The sequence below is a fragment of the Camelus ferus genome, chromosome 5 (assembly GCF_009834535.1).
Source record: "Camelus ferus isolate YT-003-E chromosome 5, BCGSAC_Cfer_1.0, whole genome shotgun sequence".
NCBI classification, from domain to species: Eukaryota; Metazoa; Chordata; class Mammalia; order Artiodactyla; family Camelidae; genus Camelus; species Camelus ferus.
The window spans coordinates 89,946,338-89,970,993 of record NC_045700.1 but is presented as its reverse complement, the minus strand read 5'-3'; the positions used below and the strand labels follow the sequence as shown (position 1 = coordinate 89,970,993).

At 33.4% G+C, this 24,656-nt stretch overlaps 2 protein-coding genes across 6 annotated transcripts in view; one reads left to right on the top strand and one right to left on the bottom strand.

Annotated features, from left to right (window-relative positions):
* PSMD1 (proteasome 26S subunit, non-ATPase 1) overlaps positions 1 to 24,656 on the bottom strand; it is an 80,755-nt gene that overhangs the window by 29,607 nt on the left and 26,492 nt on the right. The gene's annotated exons all lie outside the window — the stretch shown is intronic.
* Positions 7,030 to 24,281, top strand: HTR2B (5-hydroxytryptamine receptor 2B). 4 transcript variants are annotated; one of them, XM_032480461.1, is made up of 4 exons: positions 7,032 to 7,860; positions 9,181 to 9,427; positions 18,475 to 18,630; positions 22,227 to 24,279. In XM_032480461.1, the coding sequence occupies exons 2-4, from the start codon at positions 9,202 to 9,204 to the stop codon at positions 23,117 to 23,119; spliced, it is 1,275 nt and encodes a 424-aa protein (XP_032336352.1). In that variant the 5' UTR covers positions 7,032 to 7,860; positions 9,181 to 9,201; the 3' UTR covers positions 23,120 to 24,279. The 4 variants fall into 4 exon arrangements, with proteins under 4 accessions (XP_032336353.1, XP_032336352.1, XP_006183341.1 ...); XM_006183279.3 differs by having other exon boundaries at positions 18,475 to 18,675; positions 22,227 to 24,278; XM_032480462.1 differs by lacking the exon at positions 18,475 to 18,630 and having other exon boundaries at positions 7,030 to 7,860; positions 22,227 to 24,281.

The following is a 24,656-nucleotide window of genomic DNA, read 5'->3' as shown; positions in this document are numbered from 1 at the left end:
ATATAACATAGGGAATATAGTCAATTATTTTATAATAACTATAAATGGAATATATCCTTTAAAAATTGTGAATCACGACGTTGTACACCTGAAACTTATATAATATTGCACATCAACTATACCTCAAAAAAAGGAATTTTGCTGTAAAGGAAGGTTGGATTATTTCCTCCTATAACAGAATCCATCACTCCTTGAAAATGTTCTCAGTTTGAGAAAGCTTCCTAGTATGAATAATTTGAAATAATTGGAATAATCAGGAAATAATACAAATGGCAACAATCTGGGAAAACAGTTTGATGGTGTAAAGAAAGCAATGTCCTAGGAAACAGAAGATCTGGGTTTTAGTCTTAGTTCTGTTAATTTCTTAGTAAGTGACATTAGGCAAGTCATTTATATTTTCTTTTCTGTAATTAGAGATAACGTTCTTAACTATAATGCAGGAATAATATAAAAACAAAGAAGCAAATAACTTGAAAATATGGTAATAACACATATGCTTTCAGTTAAGGAATACTGAGATAAATAATATATAAGAGGAAGCCATAAAGTGAAAAACCCATGTTCTAGTTCCTGTTTTGTCTCTAAATAGCTGACATAATTTTAGACAAAGTTCAATTAATCATACACTCTGGGGTCCTTTTCCACATCTGAACAAAGGAATTGGACTAGAAATTCCATAAGGTCTGTTCCACTTTACAATTCTATGGCCTTTAAAAGGTCCCTTCATAGAATTAAGAATTCATATTTTCATTAAGTAAGTGCCACAGCATTAACATGACACAGGAATTAAGAATATTCCCTCTGTTTATTCCCTTGTATTCCCTACCAAAAGGCTCCAAATAATCTGAGCAGCACTCTGAATTTTAAAATGCCTACTGAACTAACTAACTAACTAACTAACCCGTAACTAAATTCACCATAGACACCTCCATCAATATACAGAAAGAGGAATAAAGGGCACCCTTTCCCTAAACTGTTTCTTCTCTCACTATAACCATCTACACACCCAGGAAACTCACACTTTGATCATTCTATCCTTTCATTCCCCATATCTAATCTGCCATGTCAAATGAAACCCTTAAATCTTGTTTCTGTTTCCACTGCCTGTTTCAGGCCCCGATCATCTCTTACTTAAAACAATACAGTGATTCCTTAAATGACTCTCTGCTTCCTTTCCCTCTCATCTTTAATATGTTGTAATAGAGAGAACATGGGCTTGGAATCAGAAAGACCTGGATTCCAATTCTAGTACAGCCATTTATTAATTGAATGGCAATCGCTAAGTCTCTCTAAGCCTTAATTGCTTTCTGTTCCAATTCATGCTGGGGAGGAGAGTTAGTGGTGTGGTAGAATAGAATACTATACTAATTACTAAAATCTAGATGCATAATCAGAAATGCCTTTGAGTCACAACCAGGAATTTGGCTACTAGTAGTATGCTGTAGTTGGGCTCTAATTTTTTAAAAAGGCAACACTCAGAAGTTCATTCAAAACAATAGAAAACAAGTTGGATATTAAACCTAGAAAGCTGGTTATATTCAGGGTTCTGACTTCCAGATTTTCTCACCAACTTTTTAGGGAGCTAATGGCACAGAGAACACTTTACCCACCTAGCCCCTCACCTGCAGCATTCCAAGGAAAACTGACTCACAGCAAAGTACTTAACCTAAATATATCTTAAAACTTCATTTATCTTATGATCCCCAACTTGTTAAAAAAAAAAGTATTATACTTAGAAAAGGGCATTAGCAATTTCATGAGGTTTAGAAAAAATTTTGCCTAAGAACATAAGTACAGAGCTTTTCCTGAGAGCCTAATGCAGAGAGCTTTACCTAGTTGATTACCATAAAGACTGAAATAGGTTGTGAGGGCTATAAACTCAAAAGCACATAAAGAATTCTTTTAAACTTCTCAGGCTAATAACAGGTCCAACTCTGACACATTCTTCAGAAGATTTGTTAAGACAAGGAATGACAAATTCTTTAATAAATTAGCTTAGACATGCAACCTCTTCAAGAGTACAATAAAATCGTAATAGTCTATGTTTATTTCAATTTTTCAACAGGCAGCTATAAAAGGACAAAACAATCTAAGCAATGACTGGAATGCAGACATTCACTGAAAGCAAAACTTCCTTACATTAATCTTTACCCAAACACATATATACATGTATGTATATATAAAACTTTAAAAAGTTAATAAATGAATAAATGATAAAATTATACCATCACCATTTTGCAACTTAGAATGAATTAATGGACCTCAGCTTCATTGTCAATGACTGCTAACATCATGAAAAGAGAAACAATTGGACCTTATACCTTATGCGCACTGCCAGCCCCTCCTTAAAAACAAAAGAGTGAAAAATTGAACTTGAATGTGATCAAGCTTCTAGATCTAACTATCAATTTACACGAACTATAGAAGGCCAAAAAAATACATTATATTCCATATAGGGGCGCTGTCAGCAAAATCCATACTGTGGGAAATTTGACAGTAATAATGACCTGGTATCTTCAACAAACAAGCAGCAAGGAGTGGGGGAAAAAGAGGCAAGGCAAGAGAGAGAGAAAGAATCTACAAATTAACAGAAAATACACCAACTCTTTAATAACAGTGCGTAAGGCTTTCTTTCAGTTGTTTTAGATAATTCTGACATTCTTTAAATCTTTCTTTTTTTTGACATTCTTTAAATCTTTGCTTTTCTATGTAAACATTTATCTCTTAAGATAATATCACAAAATAATTCCCATATTTTGTTATAAATGGATCAGCAGCAGCCCTTGGATCAGCATTTATAACCAAGTATTTACATGACTAATCCCTGAGTAGCAATAAAAGTTTATCTCTATGTCTCCATAAACATATTTAGAAAAATTAATGTCTAGAAATGGTCAAGTCATAGGAAAAACAGTAGATTTTGTTTTATTGGATGGGGACAGTTAGAGAGCAAGGAATTCAATACTTGAGAAACCATCTGATTAGCATAGAACGTGTTACCTATGACTTAACTTTACCTCATATTTACATTTTGGTATGTTTAAAGTATATTTACTCAGACAATTACAAATTTGCTAGCTGCATATGTTTTCAACAATGGAGCTACATGTTGTGGAATTCTAACAACTTTTCTTACTCTCTTTATTTTTTGGCTACTTTATAAAAATTTAAAAAGTGAATGCCATTAGAGATTAAAAGAGTGGGGGATATTTTTTTTCTTTAAAGTTATTTTTACTAGACTTCAGAAAACTAAAAATTATTATAGTTTTAGACAAGCTTTTGGCATATCTCCAAACAGATTAATTTCTTTCAGGTGCTGCTGAAATGGAGTGAAAACACCTCAGAGAGGTGAGAAGAAAGAAGATTCATAAGATTTATATAAAGAAATTACCAATTCACCATAATAAGAAACATGGTTCTTAAAAATCTCAGATTGCATTCCGGGATCTAGAGAAATCTGTAACATTAAAAAAGTTACAGTATTATTAGTGTGTTTCCCTCTGCCTTTTAAATCAGCAAACCAAGAAATGAAATTCACTAGAGGGGGCTCAACAGCAGAATTTGAGCAGGCAGAAAAAAGAACCAAGTAAGGTTAATTGATAATATTAAGTTAGGTTAATTGAGAATTGATGTTAGGTAAGTTGAGATTATCCAGTCTGAGGAGCAGAAAAAGAATGAGGAAAAATGAACAGAGCCTAAGAAATCTGTGGGCACCCACAAATCATACCAGCATATGTATAATGGGAGTCCTAGTGGGAAAAGAGAAGAAGGCCTAAAAGAACATTTGAAGAAATAATGGCCAAAAATTTCCCAAATTTTGATGAAAGACTAGAAACTCAACAAACTTTAAGCAGGATAAACTCAAAGAGATCAATGAACAAAAAGACAGATTACATTCCAGTAGGAGACAAATAATAAATAATAAAGTAAGTAAAATGGTGAAGTTCTAAGGAGAACAAAAAAAGTAATTCAATGTAAGGGGTATTGGAAGAGCCAAAAGAAGGGGCCATTTTGCAGTATTAGTTAGCATAGTCAGGGCAGGCTTCAATGATAAGGTGCTATTTAAGTAAAGACAAGAAGGCAAGGAGGAAGTGAGCCAAGTGGCTAGGGGGAGGAGGAGTGTATTTGGTTGAGGAAACAGCTCATTCAAAAGCCCTGTTGTGAAATGATGCTCAGCATATTTGAGGAACAGCAAAGAGGCCAACAGTTTGAGTGTAGTGACAAGGGGAAGAGTAGTTGAAAACAGGATCAGATTATTCAGTATTTATAGGAACTTTGGCTTTTACTATGAGTGAAATGAAGGGCCATCAGGATTCTAAGCAAAGGAATGATATGATCTGACTGGTTTAAAAGTGGTCATTTTGGTTGCTCCATTCAGAGCAGAGCACAAAGGTAGAAGAAAGAAGACCAGTTAAGAGGCTACCTCAGTCAACAGTGCTGAATATTGCACAAAATCACAACTAGTGTTATCAGTGACGTTCTAAGACTTATATTAGCAGAGTGCTGGGGATAAAAATCTGATTACAAGAGTTATAGACTGGGTGGGTGGTAAGAAGGGAAAAGGATAGGCAATTCTCTAAAAAAGTCTGATGAGGAAGGAAAGAAACTTAAGGGATAAAGAAAGGTTTCATTTTTCATTAACTGGAAACCTGAGCATTTCTGCAAGAAAGAAGTTAAAGCTGAGGAAATGAATATTCAAGGCATGTATTCTATGTGTGAAAAAGAAAATACTTTATTCAGCTAGATTGCAAAGAATATCACGAAGTGTTGGAATCAAGAACTTGAGTAAAAGTTAGTCGTGGAAAAGAGGAATGACAGTATGACCCCAAAGGATAGGATGGATGAAAATAAAGACATCTTGAGAAGAAGCTGAAAGGTCACAAAGCTTTCAGATTGGTCTAAGTCTTTCATTAAAATAAGCAGTAAATTCAGTCATCAGGGGAGAATGAACAAAAGAGTCTAAGGAGAACAGATTAAGTTTGAAATAGCTATTCCTTCTAAAGTTTCAGCTCTTTCGCTGATTTAATCAAAGAGAATGACCAAGAAAGGAATGAAAAAAAAGCCAAGAAATATTTGAGCTGTGCTGTGGGCCCTGGTGAAGTGAGCTAGTCTTAGCTCTACCATATCTATATTATAATTTTCAGTATACTCATTTGTATCCCCCATAAGACTATAAATTACATAAAGGCAGAATATGTTTATCCTGCTCATCAATGTAACTCCACAAGCAAACAGAACTCTATGAATACTTCTCAAATGAATGAATATGTAATGGACACAATCCACATATTGTTAAAAATCCCTTAATGTATTAGTGTTTGATAGATACTATGACTGAGAGGTAAAAAAAAATAATATTTGGCTGATATTTAAGTTGTCTTCCTAAACCTATAAAAGAAACTAGATTGCTTCCTTAAATCAAAGATAGAGTTTGTTTAATAAATTAAAAGGCATCAGAGATAAAGTTCAGTATTTTAGAAAAAATGCACAAATTAGGTTTCTTGGTTATGGTAAGATTAGAGTTTGAGTCTGACCTTTAAGCTACAATAGTAAGAATTAATTAATCTGGAGTTCTTGGTAAATGAGATATTCTATAAAAATGAAGCTTCCAGATATTTGAAATCTTTTTCTACCATTTAGAATCATAGTTTTATATTTTTCACCATTTTGGATAGAAATAAAAAAATGTTTTTCACATTTTTCTGCCATCTAAAACAGAGCTGAATAAAGATAATTTAACCTCTACTTAAGTATGTGGAAGTCATCACTATGATATCAATTATTATACCACATACGAGTTGTACAGGGTTGAGTTATATAAGAGCTACAAGCCTCTGTTCTTTTTTTTTTAAATTGAAGTATAGCTGATTTACAATGTTGGGATGACTTCTGGTGAATACAAGTCTCTATTCTGAGTAGACCTACACACTTACAGTTTTTAATTCCTATTTTTTCAGTTGGCCCTGTTTGCTATTACCAAAATGTGTGTTCACCTTTAATTTGTTACCCTGCTCTGGAGTAGGGAGGGAAATGTGTTTGTTAAAACTGTCTCAAGAGTGAATTTATCACTGAATATTCTTTCGGACTATTCAGATTTACCACCATGTGCAAATGTTTATCTTCATTAAAGATGGGGGATAGAAAAGTTTTTGTAAATGTGTTTTTAGAGTAAAAAGATTTGGAGTGGGGCCTTCTACCTATCATGCATGATGTTTTAGAGCACAAATTTAGTTATTTGCCAACTGAGAGATTCATCTACCTTTTTATTTATTATTATTTTACTTCCTCTCTGATTATCAATTACGCTAATAACTCAAGGTTGCCAAATAAGTAGTTGTTATAACTAGTTACATTCCTTAGCCATAAACTAAAAATATAAAAATAAAATAAAAAACTTCCAAGAACAAGTTTTAATTATTTTTTTAAATTATTTTAGTTAAGGTCTTTTTTTTTTTAAAGTGAGTGAATGTGGATAAGAAGGGTTAGTATTGATAAAGTATTGTAATAATAATAATGGTTGGTATTTTTGCAATATACTCAGTGAATAAAGAAATGTATCTATAAATACAAGTCAATGAAGGTTTATTTCATACAAGTCTTTTCATTGAATATAATGGTGCTATTTTCAATGTGACATTACTTGTTTTGCAGACACCTATCTGCCTGCACTAGCACAGAAGCCAAATTGTGGATCAGAATAAAGCAGTATTTTAAGGTATTTCCATACTCCTGAAGAGAAATTCTGGCACGTTACAATCTATCTGATTGTTCTTGAGGATTACTTTATTTATTTTCACCCCAAATTCTTAGCAAATATTTTTTCTAAAATATTGAATTTTGAGTTAAAATAAAGCAGTAAATACTGAATAAAATCTGAAGTGCTCAGTAGAACTGAAATGAACAAAACATTTTCCAATAACTTTCACACAAGCTAAGAAATATAAATTTGAAATAGAAAAGAGGTACAGATGCTCTTGCTTATGTAGAAGTAATTAAACAATTTAACAATATGAATGAGCTATGATGATCTTTTAAAAGGAAACCTTGAAAATGCTTAAGTTCTAATACTAAGCCAGTCCTACAGTTTAAGGAAAACTTAGCTTAGTTAAGACTTTTACACTAATTTTCAGAAATAAGGCAGAAATATATTTTTATTATATATCGTAACTTTCCCCAATTTATCTGTGGAAAGAAAAAACTGCCAGTGAACCAATTCCCAAATCCAGAGGTCATCTTTTTAAAAATGAGCAATGAAAAAGTCTCTGCTGAAACTTACATATACATGTAGAATTCAGACCTTTCTGTGTTCTTCTATATAAGGTTGCAACCAGAGCAAATTAATTGTGTTCCACAGCAAGCTGGGTAAGAATCTTGTTTCACTGGTAGAAATTAGAACTCTGGAAGTCACTTTAAGGCTCACTGGGCAGAATCTTCACAGAATTAAAGCTCTAGAATCTCTAGACTGTATCTTATTTTTTCTCAGATAGGAAAAACAGCCTAGGGTTTATCTAAAACAAAACTATCTTACATTAAAATGAGAATTTATTACAGTCTCCCAAATATTAAAGAGAACCCTTAAGAATATAACTTGAATAGGGGTCATGAACTGGTTCAACATACTTAACTGGTGATTTTATGAATTATAATGAATGCTGCTACTCTCTGGAAATGAATGTATCAAAGATGAAATAACCTCCTTGGCACGCTTACAGCTATACAACACATTTGTTTCACTGCTTTCAAGCACCAGTGCTGGAGGCTCAGAGTAAGTCAAAGGGAGGAGGACTTCAGTCACAGCAGCAAGCAGGTCTACTGAGCAGATAAGATGACATGCTTGGGAAACTAACGAACAAGTAAGAGGTAAGTATTTAACAAATAAAAATAGAGTTAATCTAAAGGGGCTTTTCTTTCTTCCTTCAAAAACTCTGCTACCATCATCTTTTATTTCTATTCAGTGGTTTAAAAACCAAACCGAAAAATTTACAATGTTAAAGGGGAGATTTTAAATGTGGGATTTGTAGATTTTATGAATAAATGATTTAATCTTCCTCTTAGCTTCCACTCCTTCCCATGGAAGCTGGGAAGGCTAAGAAAAAAATTACTACTTAGAACAAAAAAAGAATTGGTTCAAATCTGGCATAAAGTGATATATTTGGGAAATATCTGTTGCAGAAACATGCTTTCTTTGAAAGATGAAATAAGTAAAAACAATTATTTGGATCCTAGTAATTATTTCCCCCCTTCTTTCAAAATGAAGGAATTCTAAAATGTTTTATAAAAATAGCATTTATGGCGGTATTAAAATAAACCTGATCAGGCAAAACCCAATTACAAATAAGGACTCCTAGCTGGTAAATCATTTTTTTAAGACCACAGGTGGGCTTAGAGTGTTCCTAGGTAGGTGGTCAGTGTGTATGAAAAGTCTTATTCAGAACTATTTGGTGCTCTGATGTTTCTAATCTTCTGTATGTATTCTAAAGTAAAGGTAAAAAGATATTTAAGGGTCAGGAAACACCTAAGTTTTCATTATACCACTGAAAAGATTGATACATTTCCTGTTTCATTAATCGAAGCATATCAGAATTGGCTGCACTGTTACAAATGTAGAGCAGACCTACTGAGAAGGGAGGGGTTACTAGTAAGTTCAAGTGTTTTTTTAAACTGGTTTTCGAAAATAAAGAAATAACATATTGCAACCGACATATTTTATATCTACGGGGAACTCCTTTCTGGCATTCAAATTTAAACTCAACTCCACATCTACAGGAGGAAAAAAAAAAAGAGGGAGAGAGAGAACCCCCAAAATAGTGTTTTTTCACAGCTATCAGTTTCTTTCACTAAGCCTTCTGAAGCCTCTGCAGAATACTAAGCACTTGGGCCTTCCCTACCAGACAAGGACAGATGCACGTATGCTCTCGTTTTACAGAACTTGAAATTCTTTTTTTTTTTAAGGAAGGAGCCAACTTTGACCTTGAGTGTTTGGCATGGGTACAATGCCTTAAAAAAGCAGATGAGCAGCTTAGCTACTGACCATGCTGACCACTGTCCAGAATTGGTTCAAACCATAAAAAACAGCAAACGGCTTTCTCTTATAGAAAATCTGAACAAAGCACAATTCCTCAGCACATTTTGCAGAGCTCATTTGATCAATTAATCTCTTCTAACTGGTTTGGATTACAGACAGGATCAGTACCAGAGGAAATGAAACAGACTGGTGAGGAACAGGGAAATAAACCGCGCTGGGCAGCTCTTCTGATACTCATGGTGATAATACCCACAATTGGTGGAAACATCCTTGTTATTCTGGCTGTTTCACTGGAGAAAAAGTTGCAGTATGCTACCAATTATTTCCTAATGTCCCTGGCAGTGGCTGATTTGCTGGTTGGACTGTTTGTGATGCCGATTGCCCTCCTGACAATAATGTTTGGTAAGTATTTCATTTTGTTCCTGCCATCAAACCACAGAACTATGATACACTATTAGAGAAATGGATACTCATTTAATCTTTAAAGATGGACTTGGACTATTTAAAGATACAATGAGTAAACAATCCTGCATTTTTCATCATTTCTGTGGTTGATAATTAGTTTTAAGAGCAAAAAATAATTTCTTAGAAACAAGTCTCATCCATCTAATAAAATCATTTAAAGTCATCCAAGTTAGCAATATTCATACATTCTGCATACATTACCTAAAAATTATAGTGAAGAACAGACCTACATTTTACCCTGTTACTAATACTTCTTTTCTTGATAAGTCAATAGCTAGGACACTCCTGCAACAGTTAACGTCCTGGAGTAATTATCAGTAACAAGATCTTTGAATCACTAAATTCCAATATACATCTCTAAACCCCAATTTAAATTACAATTGTTCTAAATAGTCTTGTCCTATCTCTTTATAGCCTGTCTACTTGAAACTTTTAAACACAAGTCTTACAACGTGTCATGTTAAGAAAAAATTATGTTTAGTTGCTGAAGGAATGGTCTGGCTCAGAGAACCCCAAGAGATGATCTAGCTGTTTAATTTTTAAGATATCTGACCATCTATCTGCGTCCTTGATACATGTTAGAAGAATCAAGATCTCAAGTTATTAAAATAAGTGACTAAAATCTATGTTATTACAATAATAAAAAATATGCGAACTGAAATCTTAGCTTGTTATAATAAAATATTAATGATTTTCAATGATGTAAGTATTTTCTGATTCATGCATATTATCTCTAGTTACAGAATCTGGGTAAGCACAAATAATTCTGATCATGAATTATGAGGGCTCCTAAGAATCAGGATTAAGAGGGTATTTAACTTATTTGATGCTTGACATAAATTGATATTCCATTCCTTAACTGTTGAAGAAAAATGATTCTTTGTAGCAGACAGGGCTTCTTGGAATTGTTTATATGGTTAAGATAACTAGAATACATATTAGAAGGTGAAGAAAAACTGACATTCAAACTATTTACATTCAGGTTTAAATGTTACATTTTTATAAGTAATTATAGAAAGATATCTAAAATTAAGTACTTGATCCCCCAAATACAATCAGATGGTGATAGGCTAAAACTTCTCATTCTAAATCAACACTTAACTCAGGCTTTAAAATCTGCGGCAGGACAAGGAGTAATGAATGAAGTTCTACTACTTTAATAGACTCTCTAAACATTAACATTGTCTTTCTATCTATCCCCCTCCTTTTTGCAAATCTGCAACCTTTTGAATAAACTAGTGCTACACATAGCCATGGAAAATAATTAAGAAATCTTACTCTAAAGGAGAACCTAAACAATCATAATTCTGAATACAGTTTAAAAGAAATAAAGTAAATGAGGATTATGTAGGAATATTTGTGCATATTTGGTAAAGATTGTACAGGCACTGATTCAAGCTCTTATCTCTGTGCAAACAATAATAACTTACTACGTCAAATCATTCTTTAAACTGTGCTTTGCTACGCATACAGAAAATATTAAAATGCTCATCTCATACTACTGTAAAATTTGATACATTAAATTGAATAAATGAAACTAAAGAAGTTATACAGAAGTAAATTTTAACTTTAAAATCCATGAGTCCATAAATATCAAACATCTACTAGTATCTGCAAAATACTGTGGCAGATACTTAAATCAACAGGTAAACAGTTAAGAAATCTTAAAAGGCAAAGTTTTATGGTATTAAAGTGAGCTGACAAAACACAAAAGCTGATAACAGTGATAATCCCATGTATTCCACAGGAAAATAGTAAGTATACAGCAGCTGAAAACTGTGTATATTTAAATTTTAGGGGCCCAAGATACTCTTAGCTGTAAGAGTTGGCAGAAAACCCAACATATTTTAACATAAAATATGTAGACTATCTTTGTATCTATGTCTTGAATAATTATTATATGTATATTTAACCTGATTTTATTCTTTCAAACATCTGTTAATTTTTTATTACAAAATAAACTCTTTCATAGCCTCCACTATCAGTAATTAAGCTGTATAGTAAGGTTAGTAGATTCAAAAAAATAAACTAACCTGGGAACTTAACTACTATTTAAAACATTATTGCATTAATTCATTGTTGAAAACATTATTCTATTTTTATGAGTAAATGTATGAGAAAATGCATGTTGCCCTCTAAGAAGCTTCAAAAGGATGCATTCATAAATTGGGAACTGCACATACAAATGGGGACATGATTCAAATACTAAGATTTTTTTGATAGCCTTTCACATGTTAACATGTACAAAGACTTCCTAAATTAATATATTTATAAGAATTTCTGATAACTTTAAAACGCAGAAGTAGTTTTGTGTATTTTTCTCTCATTACAGGGATAATCTCCAGAACTTCTAAAGTCTGTAAAAACAAAAGTGTCCCTGGTTCAACATAGAAAAATTAACTATCATTATGAGTGATATAAGTTATTTAGTTATCTCAGGGAAATTCAATGAAAGTAGCACTGATACTTTATATTCTAATAAAATTAAGTTTTGTTTTTAAAAAAGGAGAGCACTGAAAATTTTAAAGTGGCTTTTACACTGAGAAACATTTTATTCAATCAATAATTTGTACAGTGTTTGATTATGTACTATTTGAATTTCTAGTTTACCAAGATTATGACAACTGGTATAACACAGTCTTTCAAATAAATAGTGCTACATCAACTTTTCTGTCACTTCTTCCTCTCTGGGAGCACTCGACTTAACCTTTACCTTACAGTTCTAGCTTTTTTTTTTTTTTACTGTCTTGTCTGTAATTTTTAAAAACCATGATCACAGATTAGTGGCTTATAAAATAAGGCTTGAAAATGCCTCTGAGTAGGACGCAAAGGAGGACAGAACATCATACGCCAATATAAAAAAGACAGGATATCATTCACAGTTTAAGAACATCTCTGAACTTCCTTCTCTCATTAAATAAATGATTAAAAATGTAAAGGGAGAAAATATAGCATTTGGTCATCCATTGGTCATTGGCTGACCTATAACTTAAGTTTTAATTCATGTCTCACGAGCGATAAATTCAAAGTGTCTGTAGTAGGGTTGAAAGAGGGTGTATAAAATGGCTGAAACATGGGGTTTGAAGCAAGACAACCTAGGCTTTGGTTCTCTTGTATTGGCTTAGGTAAGTCACTTAACAGTATCAGAGTTCAATCACTTTTCTGTTTAAAATGACTCTGCTAAATCTTCTACTGCAGGTATCTAGTGAAATTGTAAAGTAGGGCCCAGCACGTTTTAGATACTAACAATTGGCAGGTATTAGTACAATATGCAAAGGGTTTATATACTAAAATATATGATTTAGTTTAGATATGCATTTGATCAGAGATGAAATGAATTATAGCAGTAAAAGAAAAAAAAGTTATTTATGCAGTGAAATGCTGCTCTGATTCTTAAATAAGGGAGCAAAGCAATTATAAGCACTTCTTTTTGGAAAGCGAAAATTTCTAAAAAGCAAGGAAAAATTTTCATAAGTAAGATATCACTCGAAACATTTAAAACACTATCATATTAGACACCTAACCGCAGGATACTTCATATCCTCTAACATGGTGGAAAAAACAGCAACAAAAACAAAGCAGAAGCTTCATAATAAATATTTAAACACTGACCTATGTCTCTCTTTTCTGGGAGAAAAATATAGAACAAGAATCTCTGAGATAAAAAATATGTATATTTGAAAATATATTGTTTTTGGACAACAGGACCATTTAGGATTTGTCCTACCCTAACACATTCATGAACTATTTACCTCAGTGAACTTTATAGGCACAGTCCTCTTGGAATGGCTTTAAAAATAGTCTTTTAAATCCTCAAAAGGGAAATCTTTTATGTCCCAGATTCAGAGATTAATATTAATTATTTTCTGAACTAATGATATAAACTTAGCTTTCCAAACTAAAAACTTGCTCAAAGGATAAACAAGTTCCAGATGACATTAGTCTATCTCATCAAGTAATGGAGTTTGTGGTTTAAAAAAATTCAGGTTTTTATACAGTTCTATACAGTTAAGAAGAAAGCCAAATAAACAAACAAACAACCTCAAACCAAAAAACAGACCCCCCCAAAACAGGCATGGCAATGCACAGAGGTTATTTATTCTTCTTTGCCATCTATATAAAACATATAGTTAAAATTCAACTTCAGTACAAATTTAATTAAAAGTTAAATAGTTAAACATGTTCTCATGCCCTTTTTTGAAGTATAGCTTTAAGTTTTATTGGATGCATGCACTCTTGCTACAGCAGGCAGGAAGACAAACGTACTGATTTTACACTGATGATATGGCTCATTATTTCTAAGTAGGAGTGTTTCAATGGCTGGGTTAGTTGGGAGTTTCTGTCAAACAATGATAGTAATAAGAACTAACATTTATTGAGTGCTTTATCTATGCCAGTCATTGTTCTTAACATTTTGCATGTAATATTGCATTTAATCCTCAAAGTAACTCTATAAAATTGGTATTATTATTATCATCCCCATTTTACAAGGGAGAACAACAAAACAAATAAATGGCAGGGACAAAATCTGAATTCAGAACTGATTCTAGAATTCACATCCTTAACCTGTTTCTGCTTTCTCAAATGAAATGAGAAATTATATCAACCAAGACTGTTCAATATTTGGCAAAGAAACAACATTTTTCTCTTAAATAACTCTAACAGGAGGGCCACAGAATTTTCTTGAGGGACAAGGCAGAACCCAATATTTTCTAAAAGTTCTATTTCATATGAAATGATACAGACTTGGGTCTTAACCAATAACTGTATGAATCTTTGAAATTATTGCCAGACCTCTTTTCTGAGGAAAATATTTGACTTAGGCCTAAGAAGTTGTTGAACCTTCTCTAGAAGACAAATAGAAACCTACATACCTGAACAGCAGCTCTGCTACCTTTTACGTATGGTGGTACTTAAAGTGTACAAGCCTTCATTTTAACCAACAAAATATTTGTGCTACTAGTATTTTTAAGGTTATAAATAATAAACTGTCTATAATCCAAGACTCAAAGACTTGTTTTGCTCCTATAATTATCAATCTGTAATTACTTCAGGCGCCAAAAGAAAAGCCATTATTCAAATCTTATCGAAATTAAATTCCTCTTTCGAAGTGGGCAGGGCAAAGAGGTAGAAAATGGGATTTTTTTCACAGAAATTTTGTGTGCTTTTTTCTTATGGGACAAAAAATACTACATAATTTAAATATTTTCCCCCTTCTATCTTAGCTTTTATAAAAAAGTCAAATTTAGAGTTCCAACAGTAATGAACTTTAAGTACCTGATAACTTATTTCCCTTAGGCTGATTCTTCAACTTTTTTCCTTTTTATGTAAATCCGTACTTTAAAGAATACATTACGTGCCTATGGAAATAAGCTAGACATAATACATCACAACAAATAAATGAAATTATAAACCCTTAAAACAAATTAAAAACTCCTAATAAAAATAACATAAGGTTTTGAATAGTTAGTTAACATACCTCACCATACCAATGTAAACTTTTTCAGTTATTCTGAATAGTAAAAATCTTCTCTGACCTAGAGCCTATCAAATTAATGCCAACTTGACTTCAGAATGAAAGCGTCTGGACTAAGAAAAGACCTTTCATAAACTGAGGATGTCTGGAACTTTTTAATTTGTATAAATTATTATATTACATGAATTCTAATTAGGCAATTAGATAAACTCTTTTTTCTTTTAGCTTTGTATAAAAGATTAATTTAATGCAGTCATCTGTTACTTTTATGTTAGTTTCATAAACACAGTCTATTCACTAGTGTTTCATAAAACCTGGAATCATAAAGGTTAATCATAAAGATCCATCACTCAACCCTAAACCTCATAGTCTCTTTAAGAAAATTCTCTATCATGTTTCAACATTTCTACTGTTAACAATAAGAAAGCACTGACTCAAGGAATAAAATTCTAATGATCTGCATTAATTTTAACATCCACTTTCTGTCCCAAAATTGGAGTTTATAAAATAAATTCATTCTGTTGGAAAGTGAGGCTAACAAGGCTTCATAGGCTTAATTAAAATCAGCACTAAAGAGCTTTCCCTCTAGGCCCACAATTAGAAGTATGTGGGTCAGACAGCCCAATTCCAAAGACATGTACTTTTCATATGAGAGTTCTATTGTGGCTTCCTGCTGATGGCTATTAGATTTATGACTAGAATTTTCCAGACCTTAAATTAAAAAAAAAAAAAGTCAAAATTAGAGTAGCTAAACGGGTAAATTTAAATTATTAGCAACCCACTTTAAAAGACGATAGAGGGCATGCATTTAAAAACAGGAAGCCTTATAAAAAAAATTAAAAAAAAACAAACAAAAAACAGGAAGCCTAAGAGATAAGACATTAATTATCCACCTTATAAAATCCTTAACTATGATCAACATCTCTGGTTGTACCTCTAGACTTGAGCATTTTTCTACTTCCTACTCAGTTCTAAATCTGAACTTTAGGACGGTTTAAAATGCAGCCTCACTTTAAGTAGTTTCCACTGCAAAACTGTGTCAGTCATATATGATTCTTTTCACTCAGACCATTAGTTTGCTTAAGCTCAGGTCAAAGAATACATTGCTGCCTTTGACTATTCACTAGTTAACAGGAAATCCAAATACTACTGCTAATAGGGAGAAAATCTAATTGATTAGATTCTTTCTTAAACACAAGTTTCTCTGCCATATTTTATTTCTTTAAGAGATCTCCCATAGATTTCTCTTTATAAGGAATTCTGAATGCCTATTCTATACCAGCAAATGCAAGATACCCTTTCAAGAAAGCAGTGGTTTTCAAACACTGATCTTCATACAAATCACTTGGGTATTTCCTTTAACTGCAGTCTTATTCAGTAGGTATGGCACGAGGCCCAAAAGCCTGCAGTTTTAATAAGTTCCCACGTGATGTTGATCTTTGCTGACCAGAAGAGCACACCCTGAGTGGCAAGGTCCTAAACAACATTTTCAATTAACATTTAAGTTTTGATAAATAAATGCTCCCTCATATTCAAAGACTAAATGTACCTGAATTCACTCATTTGCAAAATCAGTGATATAATCTCTAAGGTCCCTCTCCAGCTCAATGACTACAATTTATCATCTCCACTCCTTATTCCCACCCTAAATTCAGTGAAGTAGATAAAGTCTGATTACAGTAATTTACTTAAAAGTATAAATTACTCCTACTTGATGCTTTAAAGCCTTTTTAAAGAACCTACTGAACATGGAACCAAGTACCAAGCAATCACTTCTCCCTTTTCAATAAAAATTCATACAGATTTTGTTTTAAAAGAATTATTTCAATATTCCTATTAAGAATGCCATATACCAGCTCTGGAAACAACAGAAGGCACCAAAGGGTGGATTTGTCAGCCTTGCTAACTTTTTTGTGAAGTATCCAAATATTTTTCAGTAAGATCCTTCTTGAATCTTGAAAAAAATATATTCAAGTCTACCTAAAAACTCTTTCCCTAAATTATGGTCCTTTTTTGGTCTGGGATGCTAACCTTTCTCCACCCTCAGGCAGGCCTCCTGAATTCAGTTTACAACTGAAGGGTCTCTTTGTGCTCTGAAATCCTGGGATGGTTATCTTGGTTCCCCCTTCAATTAGTTTAATCATTTTATAGCTGACAAAGTCAGATACACTTGCAAAAAGGAAAAGAAAAGAAAGTTACATTTAGTCAGTGGACATACAACAATTAAACCATAAAAAGGTTTAGATAATCTCGTATGTATGACATTTGTTCTACAGAGGAGCAATTTGCTTTTTTATAGCAAGTTCTAAAATCTGTGTGTGTGTGTTGGTAAAAAGGATTCTAACTGAAATATTCTAGGGCATATTCTATTATAAATTTTAGTTACTTTGAAACTGCAAACATGTATGTAGTGGGTATATGTTTAGTATATAAAATTCATATACGTATGGATACTTGTCTAAGAAAATTTATTGGAAAACTATGTAGAATATTCAATACCATACCCCAAACCTGAATTTTTAAAAAAAAGTTAGTATTTCTAAAGTGCTTAAAACTGTACGAGGAGTAGAGTAAGTGCTTTTTAAATAAGAGTTTGTTAAATAAATTAAGGACTATGCCTAATAATGAGAGTTTCTTTTTAAACCAAAAGACTGTTTTGCTTATTACATCTCCAGTGCCTGGAGTGAAGGATGGAATATGGAAGGGTAATAATCCACTTTTCTTCAGGATAATGTGAAGCCATTCCTTTTGCAAACTTTATTTAAGAACTATTTCTGTCAAAAAGAAAACTCAAGTCATTCCATTTAATTATTTAACCAAATTAGAGTTTGCTATAAACAAGGATCATGCTGCTACTTATTGCCAGAAGTGAGCGATCCCAGGCATTAGTGAGACTCCCATTCTAATATTTTTTTTGCCACATTATATTGCTTCCTCTATTCGGTAAAAAAATTTGTTTTTTTTAATATTAATGGCAGCTTAAAAGTAAATTTTATCTGAAAAGCAAGGTTAAGTTCCAATTGCAAAACTATAAATTTTTCAAAGATCACAAAAGGAATAGACAAAAGAGCAAAGGTTAAAATAATGCTATGCTAAAAATGCTAAACTGCTGATTTAGGAAAAGAGTTGTAATTATTATACAAAACAAAATGTACTTAAAAGGAGTACCATCAGGGGGAGGGTACAGCTCAGTGGTAGAGCATGTGCTTAGCATGCATGAAGTCCTGGGTTTAATCCCCAGGACCTCTATTAATAAACAAACAAACAAACCTAATTATCTCCCCCCAACACACACACACAAATTAAATATTAAAAAAAAAGGTAACACCTACAGAAATACATTTAATATTACTGACTCCATTATCTGAAGTTAAACATTATCTTGTGGAGTTAAGTCATAAAATTCCAGATGAATGAAGAAAAAGTTAAAAAAATATGTATCACTTAAAAACTGCAGATTCAAGGTTGCCATTTTGCAGAAAATGTTTTTGTTTTTTCTTTCTTTCAGAGGCTATGTGGCCCCTCCCACTTGTTCTATGCCCTGCCTGGTTATTTCTTGACGTTCTTTTTTCTACTGCATCCATCATGCATCTTTGTGCCATTTCAGTGGATCGTTACATAGCCATCAAAAAGCCAATCCAGGCCAATCAATGTAACTCACGAGGTACAGCATTCATCAAGATCACAGTGGTGTGGTTAATTTCAATTGGTATGTGGGGAACGTCAGGGTTTGGGGTGGTGTATATAGTCTTTGGTTCCATTTGACTAGGAAATTACCAGGTCTGGTAGACACTGATACACCAATACAAGCTCCTTATGACACTGCATTCATCTTACAGCTTCTAAACCATAATATAAGCAAAAAGTATGAAAAAGCAGAAAAGTTCATGGCTTAATTTTGACATGCAGTAAGACTAAATGTAGTAACAGTTTTCATATTTGTCAACCAATCATTAAGGTCTAAATAGCATGCAGAATCCCAAAATTTTATTAAAGTAACAAAAAAAATTGAAATGCACCTTAAATCACATCTAAGAAGATAAACAGGAAAAGCAAAAAAAAAAAACAAAAACCCAAATATTTTGTATGCAGGTATCAAAGTTCATATATTCATCCTGGAAGCCACTATGTATACAGACTAAAAGCATTAGTGTCTGCTTAAGTGTTCTGAACATGTTTAATTAGAAGATTTAAGAGAGATACAAATGATGTTCAGAAATGATTTTTGGAAGAATCATGCTTCTGTTTTATGTCCCTGCATCCATCTTTGATGCTCAAAGATAGCCGCTATATTAGAATATCTTAGCATGAAGTACAACATAAATGATAACTCAAATCTCTTATAAGTTAGTATCAGAAAAACAAACAGATTCACAATAGTTACTATGACCATTAACAGTCTGACCAGCAGATTCACTTTCTCCTAGTAAGAAAAAATTTAAAGAGAAAAAGAATCAAAAGAGACCTAAAATGCTAAAAGAAAAGCAAGAAAAGGATGTGATTTTTCTCTAATCAGAAAAAGGAATACTTGGGCTAAAAAAAACAAGAAAGAAAGACACTGAAAATGACCCTTTACAATCCTGGAATAAAGCATACCAAAGCCACCCCTCTTTTCAAAAGTTTGGAGGTCAAAGTAAGGAGTATTACTACTCTGGCTTGGGGAGACATAAGGGTCCAGGAAAAGTTTATTTAGAATATAGATATCTGCAGGCACTGAGATAAATCTAGTTTTGAGGACAAAGACTGATTGACAGAACAGAAGAGGTCCTTAAAACGGAAGCTAGGGAAAGGGCATGGGAGATAATGGATGACAATTACCAAAATTTAAAGTGGAGAGACAGAAAACTGAAGAAGTTCATGTCAAACAATCCATTATCTTTTTGGTAAGTTCAGTATAATGAAGAAGGAGGAAAGGAAGACGGTGTGAGGTGTATGTGTTGGGGTACACTGGGGGGAATAGAGCAATAGTAGGGAGAAAATAGGAAAAATGGATCCTTAAGAATGAAAACATTTGAAACTGAAATATCAAGCCAATAAACAGCTTGCTGGTAGAAATGCTATCTCAAGGCGAGATTACATGAATTTATAAATTGATCAAATGTATACTGAGTACCTATGATATGTGAGGTACTAAGAATACAAAGATAAATAAGAAAATGTACCAGTGACAATCTAGTAACTTTGTAAAAGAAAAGGCAGATAACAGGGTTAGTTCAGTTTTCAATTTTGCAAAGAGCTAAAAAGAGCTCACTTCCTTTTTCTGGATTTACAGTTATGCCAGGTAACACCCAATAACAAGTAAGGTATGAAAGGAGAATTAGAGGGTAAGGGTTTAAAACAATGAAAACTTAAGTATTACTGACCAGCAAGCTGGTTGAGGAGGTAATGTGAGCCTGGATGGGAGTTAATGGAATGTGAAAATAGAGAAAGAAGGATGGACTAGAGGTCAAGATAGCAGAAAAGAAGTTCTACAGTGATGAAGAGTAGCAGGACAAAAAAGGGATATATCAGAGTTCATGATTTTAGATTTGGGATACTTTTAAGTGGACTTATGAATGGTTTCAGGAGTGCAAATAATAATTAGAGTTGAAAAATTCAAGAAATATAAAATTAGGGGTTAGAAGGGTCATCAATGGGATAAAGTCATGGGAGACGACAGCAATGGAACAGTGGAGAGAAGACTACAGCAAGGGGCTGAAACCATTAAGGAAGACAAACACATGTCCTAGAGATTGGTAGACGACTCAGATGGAGAATAGAACGGTATAAGTAGATTAAACAAACTTTAAAAGGGAAATGTTTTGAGGGGGAGAGCAGTGAAATGATTACCTGAAAGTAACAGGGCAGAGGAGGTGTCAGCTAAGTTTTTCCATAAAGGTCAAGATAGTAAATATTTTGATCTTACCGACTGTATATGGTTTCTGTCAAAACTTCTCAATTCTGCAGCAGGAGAACAAAATCAGCCACAGAGAATACATTAACAAATGGGTATGGCTGTGTTCTGATAAAATGTTACTTAGAAAAACAGAAGGCAGGCCAGATTTGGCCCTTGAGCTATGGTTTGCTGACCCCTAGTATAGAACATTAAGTATACAGTATACAAAATCTTCTTTCTGCTAGTGTACCTGAGGAAAAGTAGAAAAAGCAGTGGCATCCATCAGAAAGAGTTTGAGGAAAATATTCTTGTCAAGGTCTCTCTGCTACCATAAAAAGGCTGTACAGATGATAGGAGTACTTTTAGATTCATATAAGTGAATTTTTTTATGATACCCTTAAGGATTCTAGAGGTGTCTAAAGATCAATGAATTCAGATTTATTTTTAAATATCTGCTGTTTCAAAGAGAAAGCATTCAGGTTAACCTTTCTGTTGTCTTCCTAATAAGCTACTTCACTAAGCAAGATCATATTTAAATACCTATTTCATGGTATTTAAAGTATAAGAAAATTAGCGTGAGGTACATGTCTTTCCTATTAGAGGAACCCTCAATCTTGAAAATAAATTTCATAATTCACATACTCTCAAAATTTTAAGTAGCATTAAAAAAAAAAGAACCCTTAGTTTTTCCTAAGAAGTCAGAAAGAAAAGGTTAAAAGACATTCACAAATATCAGAAGATAAAACTGTCTGTTAAATGAAACTATACAACCTCAAAGATAAAATAGTTATCTATTCATTATTAAGATGCTGAACGAATGTACTCTGAAGTCACTTAAGCTCAGCTACATTGGAAATTAAGATAAAAGCACCTTCTCTTCTGAATTCCTTTCCTTAGCCTGGAATAGATCAACAAACAACAGATTATGAGAAATGGAGAATAAATGAAGACATCCCCTAGATATACAGTACTTTTAGGGAAACTTTAATTATAAAACTGAAACCACTGGCCAATCTCTTCAAAAAACAGCAGGCTTGGGGGAGGGTATAGCTCAAAGGGCAGAGCGCATGCTTAGCATGCACGAGGTTCTGGGTTCAGTCCCCAATACACTCTCTACAAATAAATAAACTTAATTACCTTCCCCATTCCCACCAAAACATAGTAACAAATAAAATATTAAAAAAAAAAAAAACAGCAGGCTTGCTGATTTAGGTTCTATTTGTCAACTCTTCCTTTGATTAAGCGCTTTGACAAGTTCCACATTATGGGTACCAGAATTATAATACACTAACACCATAAAGTCACTAAGATAAACTCTAAAAAGACCTAATCTAAGAGTCAAAGGTCATAAAGTAACTCAATTTATCTTGTTTCCCCTTCCTTAGGCATTGCCATTCCGGTCCCTATTAAAGGGATAGAAAATGACGTGAGTAACCCAAACAACATCACTTGTGGGCTGACAAAGGATCGTTTCGGCAATTTCATGCTCTTTGGCTCACTGGCTTCCTTCTTTACACCCCTGGCAATCATGATTGTCACCTACTTTCTTACTATCCATGCTTTACAGAAGAAAGCTTACTTGCTCAAAAACAAGCCACCTCAACGCTTAACATGGTTGACTGTGTCCACAGTATTCCGAAAGGATGAAACACCTTACTCATCCCCAGAAAAAGTAGCAATGCTGGATGGTTCTCAAAAGGACAAAACTCTGCCCAATGCAAGTGATGACATACTTACGCGAAAAATGTCCACAGTAGGAAAAAAGTCAGTGCAGACCATTTCCAATGAACAGAGAGCATCAAAGGTTCTAGGGATAGTGTTTTTCCTCTTTTTGCTTATGTGGTGCCCCTTTTTTATTACAAATGTAACTTTAGTTTTATGCGATTCCTGCAACCAGACTACTCTCAACATGCTCCTGGAGATATTTGTGTGGATAGGCTATGTTTCCTCAGGGGTGAATCCTTTGGTCTACACCCTCTTCAACAAGACATTTCGGGATGCATTTCGCCGATACATCACCTGCAATTACCGGGCCACAAAATCAGCAAAAACTCTTAGAAAATGCTCCAGTAATATCTACTTCCGGAATCCAATGGCAGAGAACTCTAAGTTTTTCATGAAACATGGAATGCGAAATGGCATCAATCCTGCCATGTACCAGAGCCCAATGAGGCTCCGAAGTTCAACCATTCAGTCTTCATCAGTCATTTTACTAGATACACTTCTCCTCACTGAAAATGAAGGTGATAAAACTGAAGAGCAAATCAGTTATGTATAGCAGTAATGGCCCAGTTTTTATCTAACCAATAAGATGAGTAAGATGATAAAGATGTAAATATACCAAGAATTATACAAAGAAAAACTTTATATGATGTATCAAATCATCTCTTTAAATTAAGAATTAGATGGTAAGATTATCTAATTTTCTTTATTTGGGCAAAATTATTCCATGAAAAAATAATTTTGTATAGCTGCAAATTAAAACAATCCAGCATGCTGGTTAAATGTTAAGATATTCAAATGAAATAAAATTAAATAAATCAATAAATTTCAGACTGAAAAAAAACCCCAATGTCACCGTAAGAATTTATCTAGTTCCTAACTGCATGCAAAGCTATACTAAGAATGAAATAAAACAAGCAAGGATTAACCTTGTCTTCAAGGCCTTTTTTAAAAGCATACGGCATAACACAGAACAATAGTGACAGGAACAGAGGACTAAAAATAAGAGCATAAAATAATGATCACAACTGAAGGTAAGCTAAGATTTCCATTTACGGTGTAGCTTAGTTAAATGTAGTCACAATTTTGAATTGATCAGGAAACTGTTTTGATGGAAGGGTAGGGAGGCCAATAGTTGGATATCACATAAAATAACAGGATCTTAGAACTAGAGCTCTTTGTTAAACGGCTGACACCAGACATCTACTCAGCAGGGATGGGTCTACTGGAGGAGGAGGAGAAAGCAAATGAAATCACTCTTGGGTACCTGAACCTCCTTATGTTTCTCAAAGAACGTGTGCAAACTGGAGGCACTGGTCATCAATTCAGGAACTTTAACGACTTCATAAACTGAGATCATGGTTGTCCAAGCTTGCCCAAAGACAACTTCTGGTACAAAATTTTTTATTCACCCTTTTGTTATTTCTCTTTGCATTGCTAAATCTGGAATAAATCCAATCTGTGCCATTTACTAGCTAACTGACTGAATTTACAAAAAATACTTAACTTCTCTAAGCTTCAATTTTCTCATCTACATTTCACTGGGTTCTTATGGGGATGAGTACATGTGAGACTGTAAATCTCTGTAAAGCCAAGTCTATTTACCTTTGACATTTTATTTTTATGGTACTCCCATAAACGGTGAATAAATTTAGGCTGAGGGAATCTGCAGTGAAGACAGCCCAATCTTAGCCTTTCTTTTTCAGACTGACCCATTCTTATGCATTAACCTATTGCTCCATCAGTTTCTCTCCAGGCAACATGGTTTAAGAAAATTATCACAAGAAATGTACTGGCTATGGAGAAGCTCAGCCTAAGTGAAGCAGGTATATAGGATCCAAATGGCCTTTCTTAGAACACGATTCCAATACACAGATCTTATGGGCTCTATGTTATCTGCCAGAAAGAGTATATCTTACAAATTTAACTCCTAAATCATCAACACTTGAGGCACTTTTCCCCACTACTCTAAGATTTTTTAGCAGTGTTAAGGGTGGACTACCTCAAAATAAGAGGCAAAATAATTTACATTCCTAAAAAAATTTCATTCTTTTCTATTTTGGATTTAGTCTCTCATATGAACCACTTAGTAT

Bases quoted from the DNA above. Each gene is read 5' to 3' on its own strand.
- HTR2B (XM_032480463.1), top strand. From the start codon at position 9,202: ATGAAACAGACTGGTGAGGAACAGGGAAATAAACCGCGCTGGGCAGCT. The intron at 9,428-18,474 runs GTAAGTATTTCA...TCTTTCTTTCAG, and splicing joins CCTCCTGACAATAATGTTTG to AGGCTATGTGGCCCCTCCCA. The intron at 18,676-22,226 runs GTATGTGGGGAA...CCCCTTCCTTAG, and splicing joins GGTGTGGTTAATTTCAATTG to GCATTGCCATTCCGGTCCCT.